This window comes from Pristiophorus japonicus, chromosome 13 (genome assembly GCF_044704955.1).
Source record: "Pristiophorus japonicus isolate sPriJap1 chromosome 13, sPriJap1.hap1, whole genome shotgun sequence".
Taxonomy (NCBI): domain Eukaryota; kingdom Metazoa; phylum Chordata; class Chondrichthyes; family Pristiophoridae; genus Pristiophorus; species Pristiophorus japonicus.
In genome coordinates this window covers 194,921,649-194,937,178 of record NC_091989.1, presented here as the reverse complement: position 1 = coordinate 194,937,178, position 15,530 = coordinate 194,921,649, and the positions used below count along the sequence as shown (strand labels likewise).

General features: G+C 57.8%; 1 protein-coding gene across 1 annotated transcript; it reads right to left on the bottom strand.

Moving 5' to 3' along the window:
* Window positions 1–8,756: 8,756 nt before the first annotated feature.
* On the bottom strand, window positions 8,757–11,595 carry cebpa (CCAAT enhancer binding protein alpha). The gene has a single exon (XM_070897051.1). It carries the CDS (start codon window positions 11,243–11,245, stop codon window positions 10,214–10,216), a length of 1,032 nt encoding a protein of 343 aa, XP_070753152.1. The 5' UTR covers window positions 11,246–11,595; the 3' UTR covers window positions 8,757–10,213.
* Between the last annotated feature and the right edge of the window lie 3,935 nt (window positions 11,596–15,530).

The window sequence follows — 15,530 nt, the reverse complement described above, 5'->3', positions numbered from 1 at the left end:
GGCCGGGCAGCGGGTTGAGGAGGCAGGGGGAGGGGGCGGAGAGGGGAAGGAGTCGGGGGACGGGTGGGGAGGGGGTGGGGGGCTAAGGGGCGGAGCGAGGTGCGAGAAGGCGGAAGAGGAGGAGGCAGGGGGTGGGATTGCGGGGGGAGGGGGGAAGGGAGGGGGCAGGGGGATCGGTGGCAGGAGCGGGGAGGGGGAGGGGGTGGGGGGAAGGGCCAGGTGGGAGGGGTTGGGAGGAAGGGTCGGTGGGGGAAGAGGCTTGGGGAGGCCAAGGGGGAGGGTGCGGGTGGGAGGGGCGGCGGGGGGGGAGTGTCAGTGGGGGAGGAGCGGGGGGAGTGGCAGGTGGAAGGGCCGGGGGGGAGGGGGTGGGAGGAAGGGTCGGTGGGGGAGGAGGCGGGGGGGGGCCAAGGGGGAGGGTGCGGGGGGGGAGGGGCGGGGGGGGGGAGAGTGTCAGTGGGGGAGGGGCGGGGGGAGGGGCAGGTGGAAGGGCCAGGGGGAGGGGGCGGGAGGAAGGGTCAGTGGGGGAGGAGGCGGGGGGGGGGCCAAGGGGGAGGGTGCGGGGGGGGAGGGGCGGGGGGGGGGGAGTGTCAGTGGGGGAGGGGCGGGGGGAGGGGCAGGTGGAAGGGCCAGGGGGAGGGGGCGGGAGGAAGGGTCAGTGGGGGAGGAGGCGGGGGGGCCAAGGGGGAGGGTGCGGGGGGGGAGGGTCAGTGGGGGAGGGGTGGGGGGAGGGGCAGGTGGAAGGGCCAGGGGGAGGGGGCGGGAGGAAGGGTCAGTGGGGGAGGAGGCGGGGGGGGCCAAGGGGGAGGGTGCGGGGGGGAGGGTCAGTGGGGGAGGGGTGGGGGGAGGGGCAGGTGGAAGGGCCAGGGGGGAGGGGGTGGGAGGAAGGGTCAGTGGGGGAGGAGGCGGGGGGGGGCCAAGGGGGAGGGTGCGGGGGGGAGGGTCAGTGGGGGAGGGGTGGGGGGAGGGGCAGGTGGAAGGGCCAGGGGGGAGGGGGTGGGAGGAAGGGTCAGTGGGGGAGGAGGCGGGGGGGGGGGCCAAGGGGGAGGGTGCGGGGGGGAGGGTCAGTGGGGGAGGGGTGGGGGGAGGGGCAGGTGGAAGGGCCGGAGGCGGGGGCAGGGGGAGGGGGCCAGGGAGCACCCAACTGCAAGGTACACCTGATCCCCAGGGGTAAGGGGGGGTGGGCTGGAGTGCGGGGGCAGCCAATGATGTGTGGTGTGAACGATCTGAGCGCGCTCAGTGCTGCTGTCGCCCCGGCAACAGAGAACCCAGTTAAATATTAGCAGCAAACAAATACAGGCAGGGAGTATCTGTACAGGGCATCGCACTTTGTCCTGGCCAGGAATCGTCCATCTAATAGCCACGTTCCCCTCGGCCCATCCTGTCCCGACACCTGGGGCAGGGGCGGGGCGGGCTTGGGGGAGGGGAGAGCAGGGGAGCGTAGGGGAAGGGGAGCGTGGGGGAGGGGGAGTGTGAGGAGGGGGGAGTGTAGGGGAGGGGAGAGTGTGGGGAAGGGGACTGTGTGGGGAAGGGGGGAGCGTGGGGGAGGGGAGAGTGTGGGGGAGGGGACTATGTGGGGAAGGGGGGAGCGTGGGGGAGGGGAGAGTGTGGGGGAGGGGACTGTGTGGGGAAGGGGGGAGCGTGGGGGAGGGGAGAGTGTGGGGGAGGGGACTGTGTGGGGGAGGGGAGAGTGTGGGGGAGGGGAGAGCGGGGGCGAGGGGAAAGCATGGGGGAGGGGGGAGTGTGGGGGAGGGGGGAGTGTAGGGGAGGGGATAGTGTGGAGGTGGGGAGAGCGTGGGGGAGGGGGGAGTGTGGGGGAGGGGGGAGTGTGGGGGAGGGTGGAGTGTGGGGGAGGGAATATGGTGAAAACCGAGCAGGTGCAGCCTGGCAATGGGGCACTGTCCAATCCCAATCATGCAGGTACCAGCCCGAAAGCTGGAAATACAGCCAGTCTTAGCGCCACGTTTTAATCTTTCTTTTTAATGAAGCCTAGGCTGTCACCCCAGGCGGTACTGAGTGAGTGCCACACTGTCGGAGGGGCAGTACTGAGGGAGTGCCACACTGTCGGAGGGGCAGTGCTGAGGGAGTGCCACACTGTCGGAGGGGCAGTACTGAGGGAGTGCCACACTGTCGGAGGGGCAGTACTGAGGGAGTGCTGCACTGTCGGAGGGGCAGTACTGAGGGAGTGCTGCACTGTCGGAGGGGCAGTACTGAGGGAGTGCCACACTGTCGGAGGGGCAGTACTGAGGGAGTGCTGCACTGTCGGAGGGGCAGTACTGAGGGAGCGCTGCACTGTGGGAGGGGCAGTACTGAGGGAGTGCCGTACTGTCGGAGGGGCAGTACTGAGGGAGTGCCGCACTGTCGGAGGGGCAGTACTGAGGGAGTGCTGCACTGTCGGAGGGACAGTACTGAGGGAGTGCCGCATTGTCGGAGGGGCAGTACTGAGGGAGTGCCGTACTGTCGGAGGGGCAGTACTGAGGGAGTGCTGCACTGTCGGAGGGGCAGTACTGAGGGAGTGCTGCACTGTCGGAGGGGCACTACTGAGGGAGCTCCGCACTGTCGGAGGGACAGTACTGAGGGAGCGCCGCACTGTCGGAGGGGCAGTACTGAGGGAGCGCTGCACTGTCAGAGGGGCAGTAATGAGGGAGTGCCGCACTGTCGGAGAGGCAGTACTGAGGCAGTGCCGCACTGTCGGAGGGGCAGTACTGAGGGAGTGCCGCACTGTCGGAGGGGCAGTACTGAGGGAGTGCCGTACTGTCGGAGGGGCAGTACTGAGGGAGTGCTGCCGTCTGTCAGATGAGACGTTAATTTGAGGCCTCGTCGGCCTTCTTAGGTGGATGTAAAGGATCCGATGGCACTGGTTCACTTTGGGATGTCATGAGGTCATGAAAGGCGCTGCAGAATTGCAATTATTTATTTCTATAAGAAGCAGAGAGTTTGTGACATGTTTCAGGGCTTTAAGGGGCACTGGAGACTGTGTGAGAGTGCAGTGGGCTCAGCGCCAACACTCTTTGTCCATTCCGCACAACTGTGGGGGGGAAGGGCAGGAATGCACACGGAGCGAGAGGGGGCGAGAGGGGGGAGGGGGGCGAGAGGGGGGAGGGAGGCGAGAGGGGGGATGGGGGCGAGAGGGGGGAGGCGGGCGAGAGTGGGGAGGGGGGGAGGCGGGCGAGAGGGGGGTGGGAAGAGAGTGGTCGGTGGGGAGAGGGGGGATTCGGGGAGAGGGGGGATTCGGGGAGAGGGAGGAGGTGGGAACGGGGGAGGGGGCAAGGGGGAAGATGTGGCGAGAGGGGGTGGGGAGAGGGGGGAGGAGGTGTGAGGTGGAGGGGGTGAGAGGAGGAGGGGATGAGAGGGAAAGGGGTGAGAGAGGGAAGGGTGAGAGGGGCGATGGGGTGGGGGGAGGGGGTGTGAGGGGGAGGGGGTGAGAGGGGGAGGGGGTAAGAGGGGGGAGGGGGTAAGAGGGGGAGGGATGAGCAGGGCGATGGGGTGGGTGGAGGGGGAGGGGCTGAGAGGGGGACGGGGTGCAGAGATGGGGGAGAGGGGGGGAGGGGAGTGAGAGGAGGGATGGGTTGGGGAGAGGTGTGAGGAGGTGTGAGTGGGGAGGGGGTGAGAAGGACGACAGGGTGGGGAGAGGGGGGATGGGGCTGAGAGGGGGGACGGGTTGCGGAGATGGGGGAGGTGGGGAGACGGGGGAGGGGGTGAGAGGGGGGAACGGGGTGGGGAGAGGAGGGAGGGTGTGTGAGAGGGGGGAGGGGGGTGATAGGGGCGATGGGGTGGGGAAGGAGTCAGCAATAGGCTGCTGTAGTCTCTCCGCCTCCTGGCATCACTGGGGAATAGCTGGGAGCAGAGTGCCCTCGTGTTGCTGGGTGTAATATAGGTGCCTGTGAGTAGCTTAGCCAGTCACGTGATGTTCATAAAACTCAATAAAACCCCAGCCAGTTGAATCTAGGTCATCCACGATGAGGTATGTAGTTGTGAACCTGGTGGATGAATTGATAATGTGCAGTGTGATTGTTAAACCTTTGTTAATAAACCAACAAGTTCTTAATAGCAATGTGTTGCTATGAATTCTTAAACAAACATAGAAACATAGAAACATAGAAAATAGGTGCAGGAGTAGGCCATTCGGCCCTTCGAGCCTGCACCGCCATTCAATAAGATCATGGCTGATCATTCCCTCAGTACCCCTTTCCTGCTTTCTCTCCATACCCCTTGATCCCTTTAGCCATAAGAGCCACATCCAACTCCCTTTTGAATATATCTAACGAACTGGCATCAACAACTTTCTGCAGTAGAGAATTTCACAAGTTCACAATTCTCTGAGTGAAGAAGTTTCTCCTCATCTCTGTCCTATATGGCTTACCCCTTATCCTTAGACTGTGACCTTGGTTCGGGACTTCCACAACAACGAGAACATTCTTCCTGCATCTAATCTCTCCAATCCCGTCAGAATTTTATATGTTTCTATGAGATCCCCTCTCATTCTTCTAAATTCCAGTGAATATAAGCCTAGTCGATCCAGTCTTTCTTCATATGTCAGTCCTGCCATCCCGGGAATCAGTCTGGTGAACCTTCGCCGCACTCCCTCAATAGCAAGAACGTCCTTCCTCAGGTTAGGAGACCAAAACTGTACACAATATTCCAGGTGTGGCCTCACCAAGGCCCTGTAGAACTGCAGTAAGACCTCCCTGCTCCTATACTCAAATCCTCTCGCTATGAAGGCCAACATACCATTTGCCTTCTTCACCGCCTGCTGTACCTGCATGCCAATTTTCAATGACAGATGTACCATTCTGAAAAGGACCCGTTTATTCCTACTCTTTGCTTTCTGTCTGCCAACCAGTTCTCTATCCACATCAGTACATTACCCCCAATACCATGTGCTTTAATTTTGCACACTAATCTCTTGTGTGGGACCTTGTCAAAAGCTTTGAAAGTCTAAATACACCACATCCACTGGTTCTCCCTTGTCCACTCTACTAATTACATCCTCAAAAGATTCTAGAAGATTTGTCAAGCATGATTTCCCTTTCATAAATCCATGCTGACTTGGACCGATCCTGTCACTGCTTTCCAAATGCGCTGCTATTACATCTTTAATAACTGATTCCAACATTTTCCCCACTACTGATGTCAGGCTAACCGGTCTATAATTCCCTGTTTTCTCGCTCCCTCTTTTTTTAAAAAGTGGGGTTAATTAGCTACCCTCCAATCCATAGGAACTGATCCAGAGTCGATAGACAGTTGGAAAATGACCACCAATGCATCCACTATTTCTAGGGCCACTTCCTTAAGTACTCTGGGATGCAGACTATCAGGCCCTGGGGATTTATTGGCCTTCAATCCCATCAATTTCTCTAACACAATTTCCTGACTAATAAGGATTTCCTTCAGTTCCTCCTCGCTAGACCCTCAGTCCCCTTGTATTTCCGGAAGGTTATTTGTACCTTCCTTAGTGAAGACAGAACCAAAATATTTGTTCAATTTGTCTGCCATTTCTTAGATTCCCCATTATAAATTCACCTGATTCTGACTGCAAGGGACCTACATTTGTCTTCACTAATCTTATTCTCTTCACATATCTATAGAAGCTTTTGCAGTCAGTTTTATGTTTCCTGCAAGCTTCCTCTCATACTCTATTTTCCCCCTCCTAATTAAACCCTTTTTCCTCCTCTGCTGAATTCTAAATTTCTCCCAGTCCTCGGGTTTGCTGCTTTTCTGGCCAATTTATATGCCTCTTCCTTGGATTTAACACTATCTTTAATTTCCCTTGTTAGCCACAGTTGAGCCACCTTTCCCGTTTTATTTTTACGCCAGACAGGGATGTACAATTGTTGAAGTTCATCCATGTGATCTTTAAATGTCTGCCATTGCCTATCCACTGTCAACCCTTTAAGTATCTTTCGCCAGTCTATCCTAGCCAATTCATGTCTCAGACTATCGAAGTTACCTTTCTTTAAGTTCAGGATCCTAGTCTCTGAATTAACTGTGTCACTCTCCATCAATGAAGAATTCTACCATATTATGGTCACTCTTCCCCGAGGGGCCTCGCACAACAAGGTTGCTAATTAGTCCTTTCTCATTACACATCACCCAGTCTAGGATGGCCAGCTCTCTATTTGGTTCCTCTACATATTGGTCTAGAAAACCATCCTTATACACTCCAGGAAATCGTCCTCTACTGTATTGCTACCAGTTTGGTTAGCCCAATCTATATTTAGATTAAAGTCACCCATGATAACTGCTGTACCTTTATTGCTCGAATCTCTAATTTCCTGTTTGATGCCATCCCCAGCCTCACTACTACTGTTTGGTGGTCTGTACACAACTCTCACTAATGTTTTCTGCCCTTTGGTGTTCCGCAGTTCCACCCATACAGATTCCACATCCTCTAAGCTAATGTCCTTCCTTACTATTGTGTTAATCTCCTCTTTAACCAGTAACATTACCCCACCTCCTTTTCCTTTCTGTCTATCCTTCCTGAATATTGAATATCCCTGAATGTTGAGTTCCCAGCCTTGGTCACCCTGGAGCCATGTGTCCGTAATCGCAATTACATCATATCCGTTAACAGCTATCTGCTCAGTTAATTCATCCACCTTATGACGAATGCTCCTTGCATTGAGACACAGAGCCTTCAGGCTTGTTTTTTTAACACTCTTTGTCCTTTGAGAATTATGTTGTAATGTGGCCCTTTTTGATTTTTGCCTTTGATTTCTCTACCCTCCCCAACAGCACGAGCAAACCCTCCCCCCCCCCGCAAGGATATTGGTCTCGGCTCTGTTGAGGTGCAACCCGTCCGGCTTGTACAGGTCCCACCTCCCACAATATGTCCCAGGAATCTGAGATCCTCCCTCCCGCACCATCTCTCCAGCCACGCATTTATCTGCTCCATCCATCTATTTCTGTACTCACTGGTGCGTGTAAGAGCTGAGGTAGTGGTCTGTGGGCTCCCAACTGTGTTCGTGCAATGAACAGCTATTCCTCCCAACTTTACAGCAGTGTCTTCTGGACTTGAACCGGGGGCCAGGCCAAGGGATGGAATTAGCAGAGATTCAGTCTGTGATGTAACACTGCTCAGAGCAACAGACATTAAACACTGACACCCCCCTCACACACTCACCCCTCACACACATACCCCACACACACTCACCCCTCACACACTGTCACACACTCACACACACCCCACACACCCCTCACACACACCCCACACACACCCCTCACACACTGTCACACACTCACACACACCCCTCACACACTGTCACACACTCACACACACCCCTCACACACACCCCACACACACCCCTCACACACTGTCACACACTCACACACACCCCACACACACCCCTCACACACTGTCACACACTCACACACACCCCACACACACACCCCTCACACACACACCCCTCACACTCACACACTCACACTCACACACACACACACTCATACTCACACACACACACTCTCACACACTGACACTCCGCACACACACCCCTCACACACACACCCCTCACACTCACACCCACTCTCACACACTCACACACTGACACCCCTCACACACTGTCACTCACACACTCACATACACACTCACACACAGAAGGGAAGGGCTAGAATAGGGTTAAATGAGTCTCAGTTCTAGTTATCCCAGAGCTCCCGGTTCCTGGGCTCGGGTGCTGTGTTTTTCCTCCACAATCTCGGTTTGGAGTTTTCGATATACCCCGAGCTGTTCCGCTGTCCCTGCCCCGGGTCCCAGCGCCGCATCATGATCCTCGCCGGACCCGCTCTGCTTTCTGTGACTGGCACAAACTCCGTGCGGAATATTAACCCTTTCACTCAACCAGCGAGAGGAGCTTTCCCGCCGCTCACATCCCAACCCTGCAAACTCCCAATCCCCCGCCCGGGGTCAGAAAGTCGGGGACATCGCCCTTTCACTCCACATTGGCTTGGAACAGAGAGACTGACTAGACGGAGAGAGACACACACAGATAGAGAGAGAATGAGAGAGGGAGAGAGAGAGAGACAGAGAGAGAGACAGAGGCAGAGAGAGACAGTGAGAGAGCAGAAAGACTGACCAGACGGAGAGACACACAGATAGAGAGAGAGAGGGAGCGAGGGAGAGAGAGAGCGACAGTGAGAGACAGAGACAGAGAGAGAGAGAGAGACACACACACACAGAGCGAGAGAGACAGAGAGGGAGAGAGAGAAAGGGACAGAGAGACAGAGAGAGAGAGAGTGAGACAGAGAGAGAGTGAGACAGAGAGAGAGAGGGGGACAGAGAGAGAGAGAGAGACAAAGAGAGAGAGAGAAGGACAGAGAGAGGGAGAGAGACAGAGAGAGACAGACAGAGGCAGAGACAGAGAGAGAGAGACACACACACACAGAGCGCGAGAGACAGAGAGAGACAGAGAGGGAGAGAGAGAGAAAGGGACAGAGAGAGTGAGACACAGAGAGAGACAGAGAGAGGGGGACAGAGAGAGAGAGGGAGAGAGACAGCGAGACAGAGAGAGTGAGACAGAGAGAGAGACAAAGAGAGAGAGAGGGAGAGAGAGAGAGAGACAGAGAGAGAGAGAGGGACAGAGAGAGAGGGACAGACAGAGAGAGAGAGAGACGGAGAGGGAGACAGGCGGCGGGTAAGGGAAGATGTGAGACAGGGAGAAGTGTTGGGGCTCAGTTTGCGCGCTCTCAATATTTGAATCCAGCCGCTCGGGGCAGTGTGGGACATCGGTCAGAGAAAGCGTCACGAGAGGTAAATATACGTCTTTGATTTATTATATATATAATTCATAAAATGTTTGGTCAATATACAACAATATATCGGTACAAATTCGTTTTAAAAAAATCTTTAAATCGGCGACCACATTAACATTGTGGAGAGAAGCCCCCGAGAGGACAAAGTGCCGGCGGTTCTCCCCAAACCCCGGGACAACACAGAAATAACACACAGACCCTCACACACAGACCCTCACATACAGACCAGGCACAGCCCCACACACAGCCCAGGCACAGACCCACACACACATCCTCTCACACAGACCAGGCACAGCCCCACACACACCCACACACAGACCCACACACACAGACCAGGCACAGCCCCACACACACCCACACACAGACCCACACACACAGACCCTCACACACAGACCCACACACACAGACCCACACAAAGACCAGGCACAAACCCACACATAGATCAGGCACAGACTCACACACACACACACACTCACACAGCCCGGGGACAGGGGCACCCTGACCCACACACAGCCCCACACACAGACCCATACACAGCCCCACACACAGACCCATACACAGACCCACACACAGCCGCCGCCAGGGCCACATTCGACATGGTTTGATATAAAACACTTGGGGCCAAAAAATAAAACAGTTTTTAAAAAACCGAGGCAGAAAAATATAAAATCTCCGGGACGTTGTGTGTAAATGTGGCGCCCTGTGAGCAGCGGCGGTCCGTGGAGAGGTCCCCTCAGTCGGTGAGTTTCCATATTGTGTGTAATTCCGCTTCTCTCAGACAATAAGCAGATATTTACAGAAAGTCCGGAGTCGCTGGGAGCTGCCTGGAGCACAACTCAAAGTACATTTCAGTTTGTCAACATTCGTGAAGTCTGTTTTTTTGTTGTTGTCTCCTTGTAATGAAAGATTTGTTTAGTCTTTGGGCTGGTTCCCGACACGCAGACACAAGGCGTCCCTCTCTCGGTGTCCCTGCTGCAGGGTCTCTGGGCGATCGTCACCCCCTTCCCCGTGTCCAGGGACATTGGCAGCGGCCCTGGCACAACTCACACGCTGCTGTCACAGCAACTTCCCTTACAATATATATATATATATATATATAGATAGATAGATTTATCTTTACATCTCGCGGGGCTGTTGTGGACACAGTCTGTGCTCAGAAGGCTGGTTTCAGTTTACCAGTTCCCCTCACGCACCCAAATAAAAACATTAAAATGCTGTAAAATGTCAAGCCTGTGTGTGTGGAGAGAGACAGAGAGCATCTCTGACCCGTTGTCCTGGGGGTCGCTCACAGGCTGCGAGACCCCCACCCCGCCTCTCTGCTTTGCAATTGTTTGTTGGAGAAAGGGTTGTACAGAGAGTTGTGTGTCTGTGTCCTCTCCCGCACACACAGACACAGACACAGACACACACATTCCCCCCCCCCCCCCCCCCCCGGGGGTGCAGGGAGAGAGGGAGAGAGAGGGGCAGTTCAGGCGCAACTGCTCATCGCCTTGACCAACGAACCGTCGGGCAGTTGCCGGAACAGCCCCCGCAAGGTGTCCAGCTCCCGGCTCAGGTGCTCCAGCCGCTTGCGGAGCCGCTGGTTGTCGCTGGCCAGCTCCATCACCTTGTGCTGGGTCTCGGCGTTGCGCAGCTTGGCTTTGTCGCGGCTCTTGCGCACCGCGATGTTGTTGCGCTCCCGGCGCAGCCGGTACTCCAGGCTGGCTTTGTCCACCGACTTCTTGCCCTTGCCGGCCGGGTGCAGTTTGAGGGAGGAGATGGAGGTGCAGGAGGAGGAGGAGGAGGTGCAGGAGGAGGAGGAGAGCTGGTGCTGAGGGCTGGGCACTGGGGTAGGCGGCGGTGTAGGGTGGCCCGGCTGTAAGTGAACGGTGGTCTGGGCGCAGTGGGCGATCTGATACTGCAGGTGGGGATGGTGGCTGGGGAAGGGGCTGGCCAGCGAGCCCCGGACCCTGCCCTCCTCCTGTTCGTTGGGCTCTTGCTTGACCACCACTGAACGCAGGCCGGAGTGCGACCTCTGGAAGAGCGGCTCAAGCTTACTATCCATGTAGCCGGCGACGCAGGCGTAACCTTGCGCCTGGGGCAGATGGTGATGGTGTTGTTGGTGTTGCGCTGGTCCTCCCAGCTGTTGCGCCTGATGTTGCGCCTGGTGCTGCCCCACTTGTTGCCCCAGATGTTGCCCCAGATGCTGGCCCCCGTTACCGCCCGGGCTGTGATATTGGAAGTCCGCCTTGCCCTTGTCTTGGTGCGGGTGGGGGTCCAATTTCGCGGGGCCGCCGTGCTGCGGGTGGTTGCTGTGGAAGAGATCCGCCAGGAACTCGTCGTTGAACGCCGCCGGGTCGATGTAGGCGCTAATGTCGATGGAGTTCTCGTTGTCGCAGATATCGCCCAGCTCCGAGGCGGCGGTGTCGCGGTAGGCGAAGGTGGCGGGCGGTAGCTGGGGCTGGGGCTGGCCGCTGCCCAGCGCCCGCGGCTCCGCCTCGTAGAAGTTGTGCTGCTCCATGGGGTACCGGAGGCCGGGGAAGGCGGGCGAGGCGCTGCGGGAATCCAGGCTGGCGGAGTCGGCGGTCCCGGGCGGTGCTGGAGGGGAGGCGGGCGATAGTTAACCTGCTCACACTCACACACACACCTGCCGGAACAAATCCCAACTCTCTGCAAACTCTCCTGATCCGTGTGCGGGACCGTCCTGCCCGGGAATCGCTGTCGGTGCAAACTTTCTGCAAACTCTGCAAACTTCGCAGTCCCAGGTCCGGGTCCAAGTCCAGTCCCGCTGGCTGTCTCTCTCTCTCTGGGTCCACTCCCCTCTGTGTGTGTGTGTGTGTGTGTGTGTGAGAGACAGCGCTGCAATCCGGAGCCAAGTGCCTCCTCCTATTTATACCCTTCAGCTCTCCCCACCTCGCCTGCCTCCTGTGACGAACGCGGATCTGGCCGGGTCTCAATTTGTCCCTGTCGGATCCACCCGCCGGCCCCTCTCCAGCAACAAGCAGCCAGGGGGCTAACCCCCCTTCCCCCCCCCCCCCCCCCGCCACACACACCAACACCCCCCCCCCCCACACACACACACACCCACATACACACACACACACACCCCCGCTCCCCCCACACACACATACACACACACATCCCCCCCACATACACCCCCCCACACACACACACACCCGCTCCCCCCGCCCACACACACACACACACACCCCCGCTCCCCCCACACACACACACACCCACACACACACATCCCCCCCACATACACACACCCCCCCACACACACACACACTCACACCCGCTCCCCCCCCCACACACACACACACCCCCGCTCCCCCCCCCACACACACCCACATACACACACACACAGACACCCACACACACACATCCCCCCCACATACACACATCCCCCCCACATACACACACACCCACATACACACACCCCCCCCACACACACATCCCCCCCCCCCACATACACACACACACACACCCGCTCCCCCCCCCCACACACACACACCCCCGCTCCCCCCCCACACACACCCACATACACACACACACCCACACACACACATCCCCCCCACATACACACACACCCGCTCCCCCCCACACACACTCACACACACACACACACCACCACCCCCCCACACACACACCACCACCCCCCCACAGACACACATCCCCCCCGCATACATACACACACATACCCCCGCTCCCCCCACACACACACATACACAACACACCCCCCACACACACATTCCCCCCACATACACACACACACACACACCCGCTCCCCCCCACACACACCCACATACACACACGCACCCCCACACACACACTCACACACACACACACACACACCACCACGCCCCCACACACACACATCCCCCCCACATACACATACACGCACACACACACCCACTCCCCCCCCCACACACACACACACCCACACACACACAAACACACACATCCCCCCCACACACACACACACCCCCGCTCCCCCCCACACATACACTCTCATACACACACACACACACACCCACATACACACATCCCCCCCCACACACACACACACATCCCCTCCCACACACACACACTCCCCCCCAAACACACACACCCACACACACACCCCCCAACACACATACACACTCCCCCCCAGCCACAAACACACATACACACCCCCATACCACCCCCACACACACATCCCCCCCCACACACATCCTCCCCCACCACACCCCCCCACCCCCACGCACACACACACACACACACCTCCCCCCCACACCCCCCCACCCCCACGCACACACACACACACACACCTCCCCCCCACACCCCCCCACCCCCACGCACACACACACACACCCTCCCCCCCACCCCCCCCAACCCCACGCACACACACACACGCCCTCCCCCCACACACACACCCCCACATACACACACCCCCCCCCACACAACCCCCCCACATACACACTCCCCCCCCCAAACACACACACCCTCACAAACACACACACACCCACACACACACACTCCCCCCCCCACACACACACACCCTCACAAACACACATACACCCTCACAAACACACACACACCCACACACACACACTCCCCCCCCACACACACACACACACACACACCCTCACAAACACACATACACCCCCCAATACTCCCCCCCCACACACCCCCTCCCCACCCCCCCCCCCCACACACACACACACTCACTCTCTCTCCATTAACCCTTGCGCCACCAAACAAGCGGCGGGTGCCAGTGTTGCTAGATTTCCCTGTCCCGCGCATCGGGCTGAAGGGTCTGCTCCTGTTCCTTGTGCAGATGGAGGGTGGGTGCAGGGGAATGAGAAGTTAGGGCAGCCCCCCCCCCCCCCCCGCCAGCACATGTTCTGACCCGGGTCCACCCTCACCTGCATTTCGACTGCTGGAGCCGCTTGCGCCTATTTCGGGCAAATATTTTATCTGCAGCTTCGCTGGCACAGGATTATACCCTCTCCCATTCTCAGCTGCAACTCCCAACTAATGCCAGGCAACCCCCGGGGATTGCACCTCTCTGTGAAGCCCATTCCCCACCAAGGAGAGGGGTGGGCGTGAGACGGAGCTGTGGGAGGGGAAAGGGCTCGGGATAGCTCACTGCACGGCCCGCACCGCCCGAGCTTTTAGTTACACATTGGCACATGTCCCCCAGGTTATTGGTCAGGGTATATCCTCGGGAGTTAGAGACACAGTGTGCGGGGAGATAGTTTGACAAGGAAAGTGTGACGGGGAGTGAGTGTGATGCAGGAAGTGAGTGTGAGACCCCGTGTGGGGCACAGACACAAGGCTGGTGAGACCTTCAGCTGAACCTGGGCACGATTGCACCAGGGAGCGCAATATACCAGCTGTGTGCAGTGGGCAGCTCTCTCGCCTCTCAGTCAGAAGGTTGTGTTCAAGTCCCACTCCCAGGGACATGAGTGCAAAAATCTAGGCTGACACTCCAGTGCTGTGCTGAGGGAGTGCTGCACTGTCAGAGAGACAGTACTGAGAGAGCGCCGCACTGTCAGAGAGACAGTACTGAGATAGCGCCGCACTGTCGGAGGGGCGGTACTGAGGGAGCGCCGCACTGTCGGAGGGGCAGTACTGAGAGAGCGCCGCACTGTTGGAGAGGCAATACTGAGGGAGCGCCACACTGTCGGAGGGGCAGTACTGAGGGAGCGCCGCACTGTCGGAGGGGCGGTACTGAGGGAGTGCCGCATTGTCGGAGGGGCAGTACTGAGGGAGTGCCGCACTGTTGGAGGGGCAGTACTGAGGGAGCGCTTCACTGTCGGAGGGGCAGTACTGAGGGAGTGCCGCACTGTTGGAGGGGCAGTACTGAGGGAGCGCTTCACTGTCGGAGGGGCAGTACTGAGGGAGTGCCGCACTGTTGGAGGGGCAGTACTAAGGAAGTGCTGCACTGTCGGAGGGGCAGTACTGAGGGAGCACCGCACTGTCGGAGGGGCAGTACTGAGGGAGTGCTGCACGGTCGGAGGGGCAGTATTGAGAGAGCGCCGCACTGGCGGAGTGGCAGTACTGAGGGAGCACCGCGCTGTCGGAAGGGCAGTACTGAGGGAGCGCTGCACTGTTGGAGGGGCAGTACTGAGGGAGCGGCGCACTGTCGGAGGGGCAGTACTGAGGGAGCGCCGCACTGTCGGAGGGGCAGTACTGAGGGAGCGCCGCACTGTCGGAGGGGCAGTACTGAGGGAGAACCGCACTGTCGGAGGGGCAGTACTGAGGGAGCACCGCACTGTCGGAGGGGCAGTACTGAGGGAGCGCCGCACTGTCAGAGGGACCGTTTTTCAGATGAGACGTTAAACTGAAGCCCCGTCTGCTCTCTCAGGTGGATGTAAAAGATCCCAGGGCACTATTTTGAAATTGGGGAGTTCTCCCCGGTGTCCTGGGGCCAATATTTGTCCCTCAACCAACATCACTAAAACAGATTATCTGGTCGTTATCATATTGCTGTTTGTGGGAGCTTGCTGTGCGCAGATGGGCTGCTGCATTTCCTACATTGCAACACTGACTACACTCCAAAGTACTTCATTGGCTTAAAAATGCTTTGAGACATCTGGTGGTTGTGAAAGGCACTATATAAATCCAAGTCTTTCGTTTTCAATAATTCAATTCTCCATTTTTAAGTTACACGTTCTGTCTTTATTTTTATATTTCAGTCTAAAGTTCTGTGTCCCATTTATACTGGGGATTGCCTCTGTAAACCTGTCCCACTGTAGTGACTGTGCCTGAGAACTGGCTCCAGATTCCAGGTGCAGGGATAGGGTCACTCGGACCATTTG

Bases quoted from the DNA above. Each gene is read 5' to 3' on its own strand.
- cebpa (XM_070897051.1), bottom strand. From the start codon at position 11,245: ATGGAGCAGCACAACTTCTACGAGGCGGAGCCGCGGGCGCTGGGCAGC.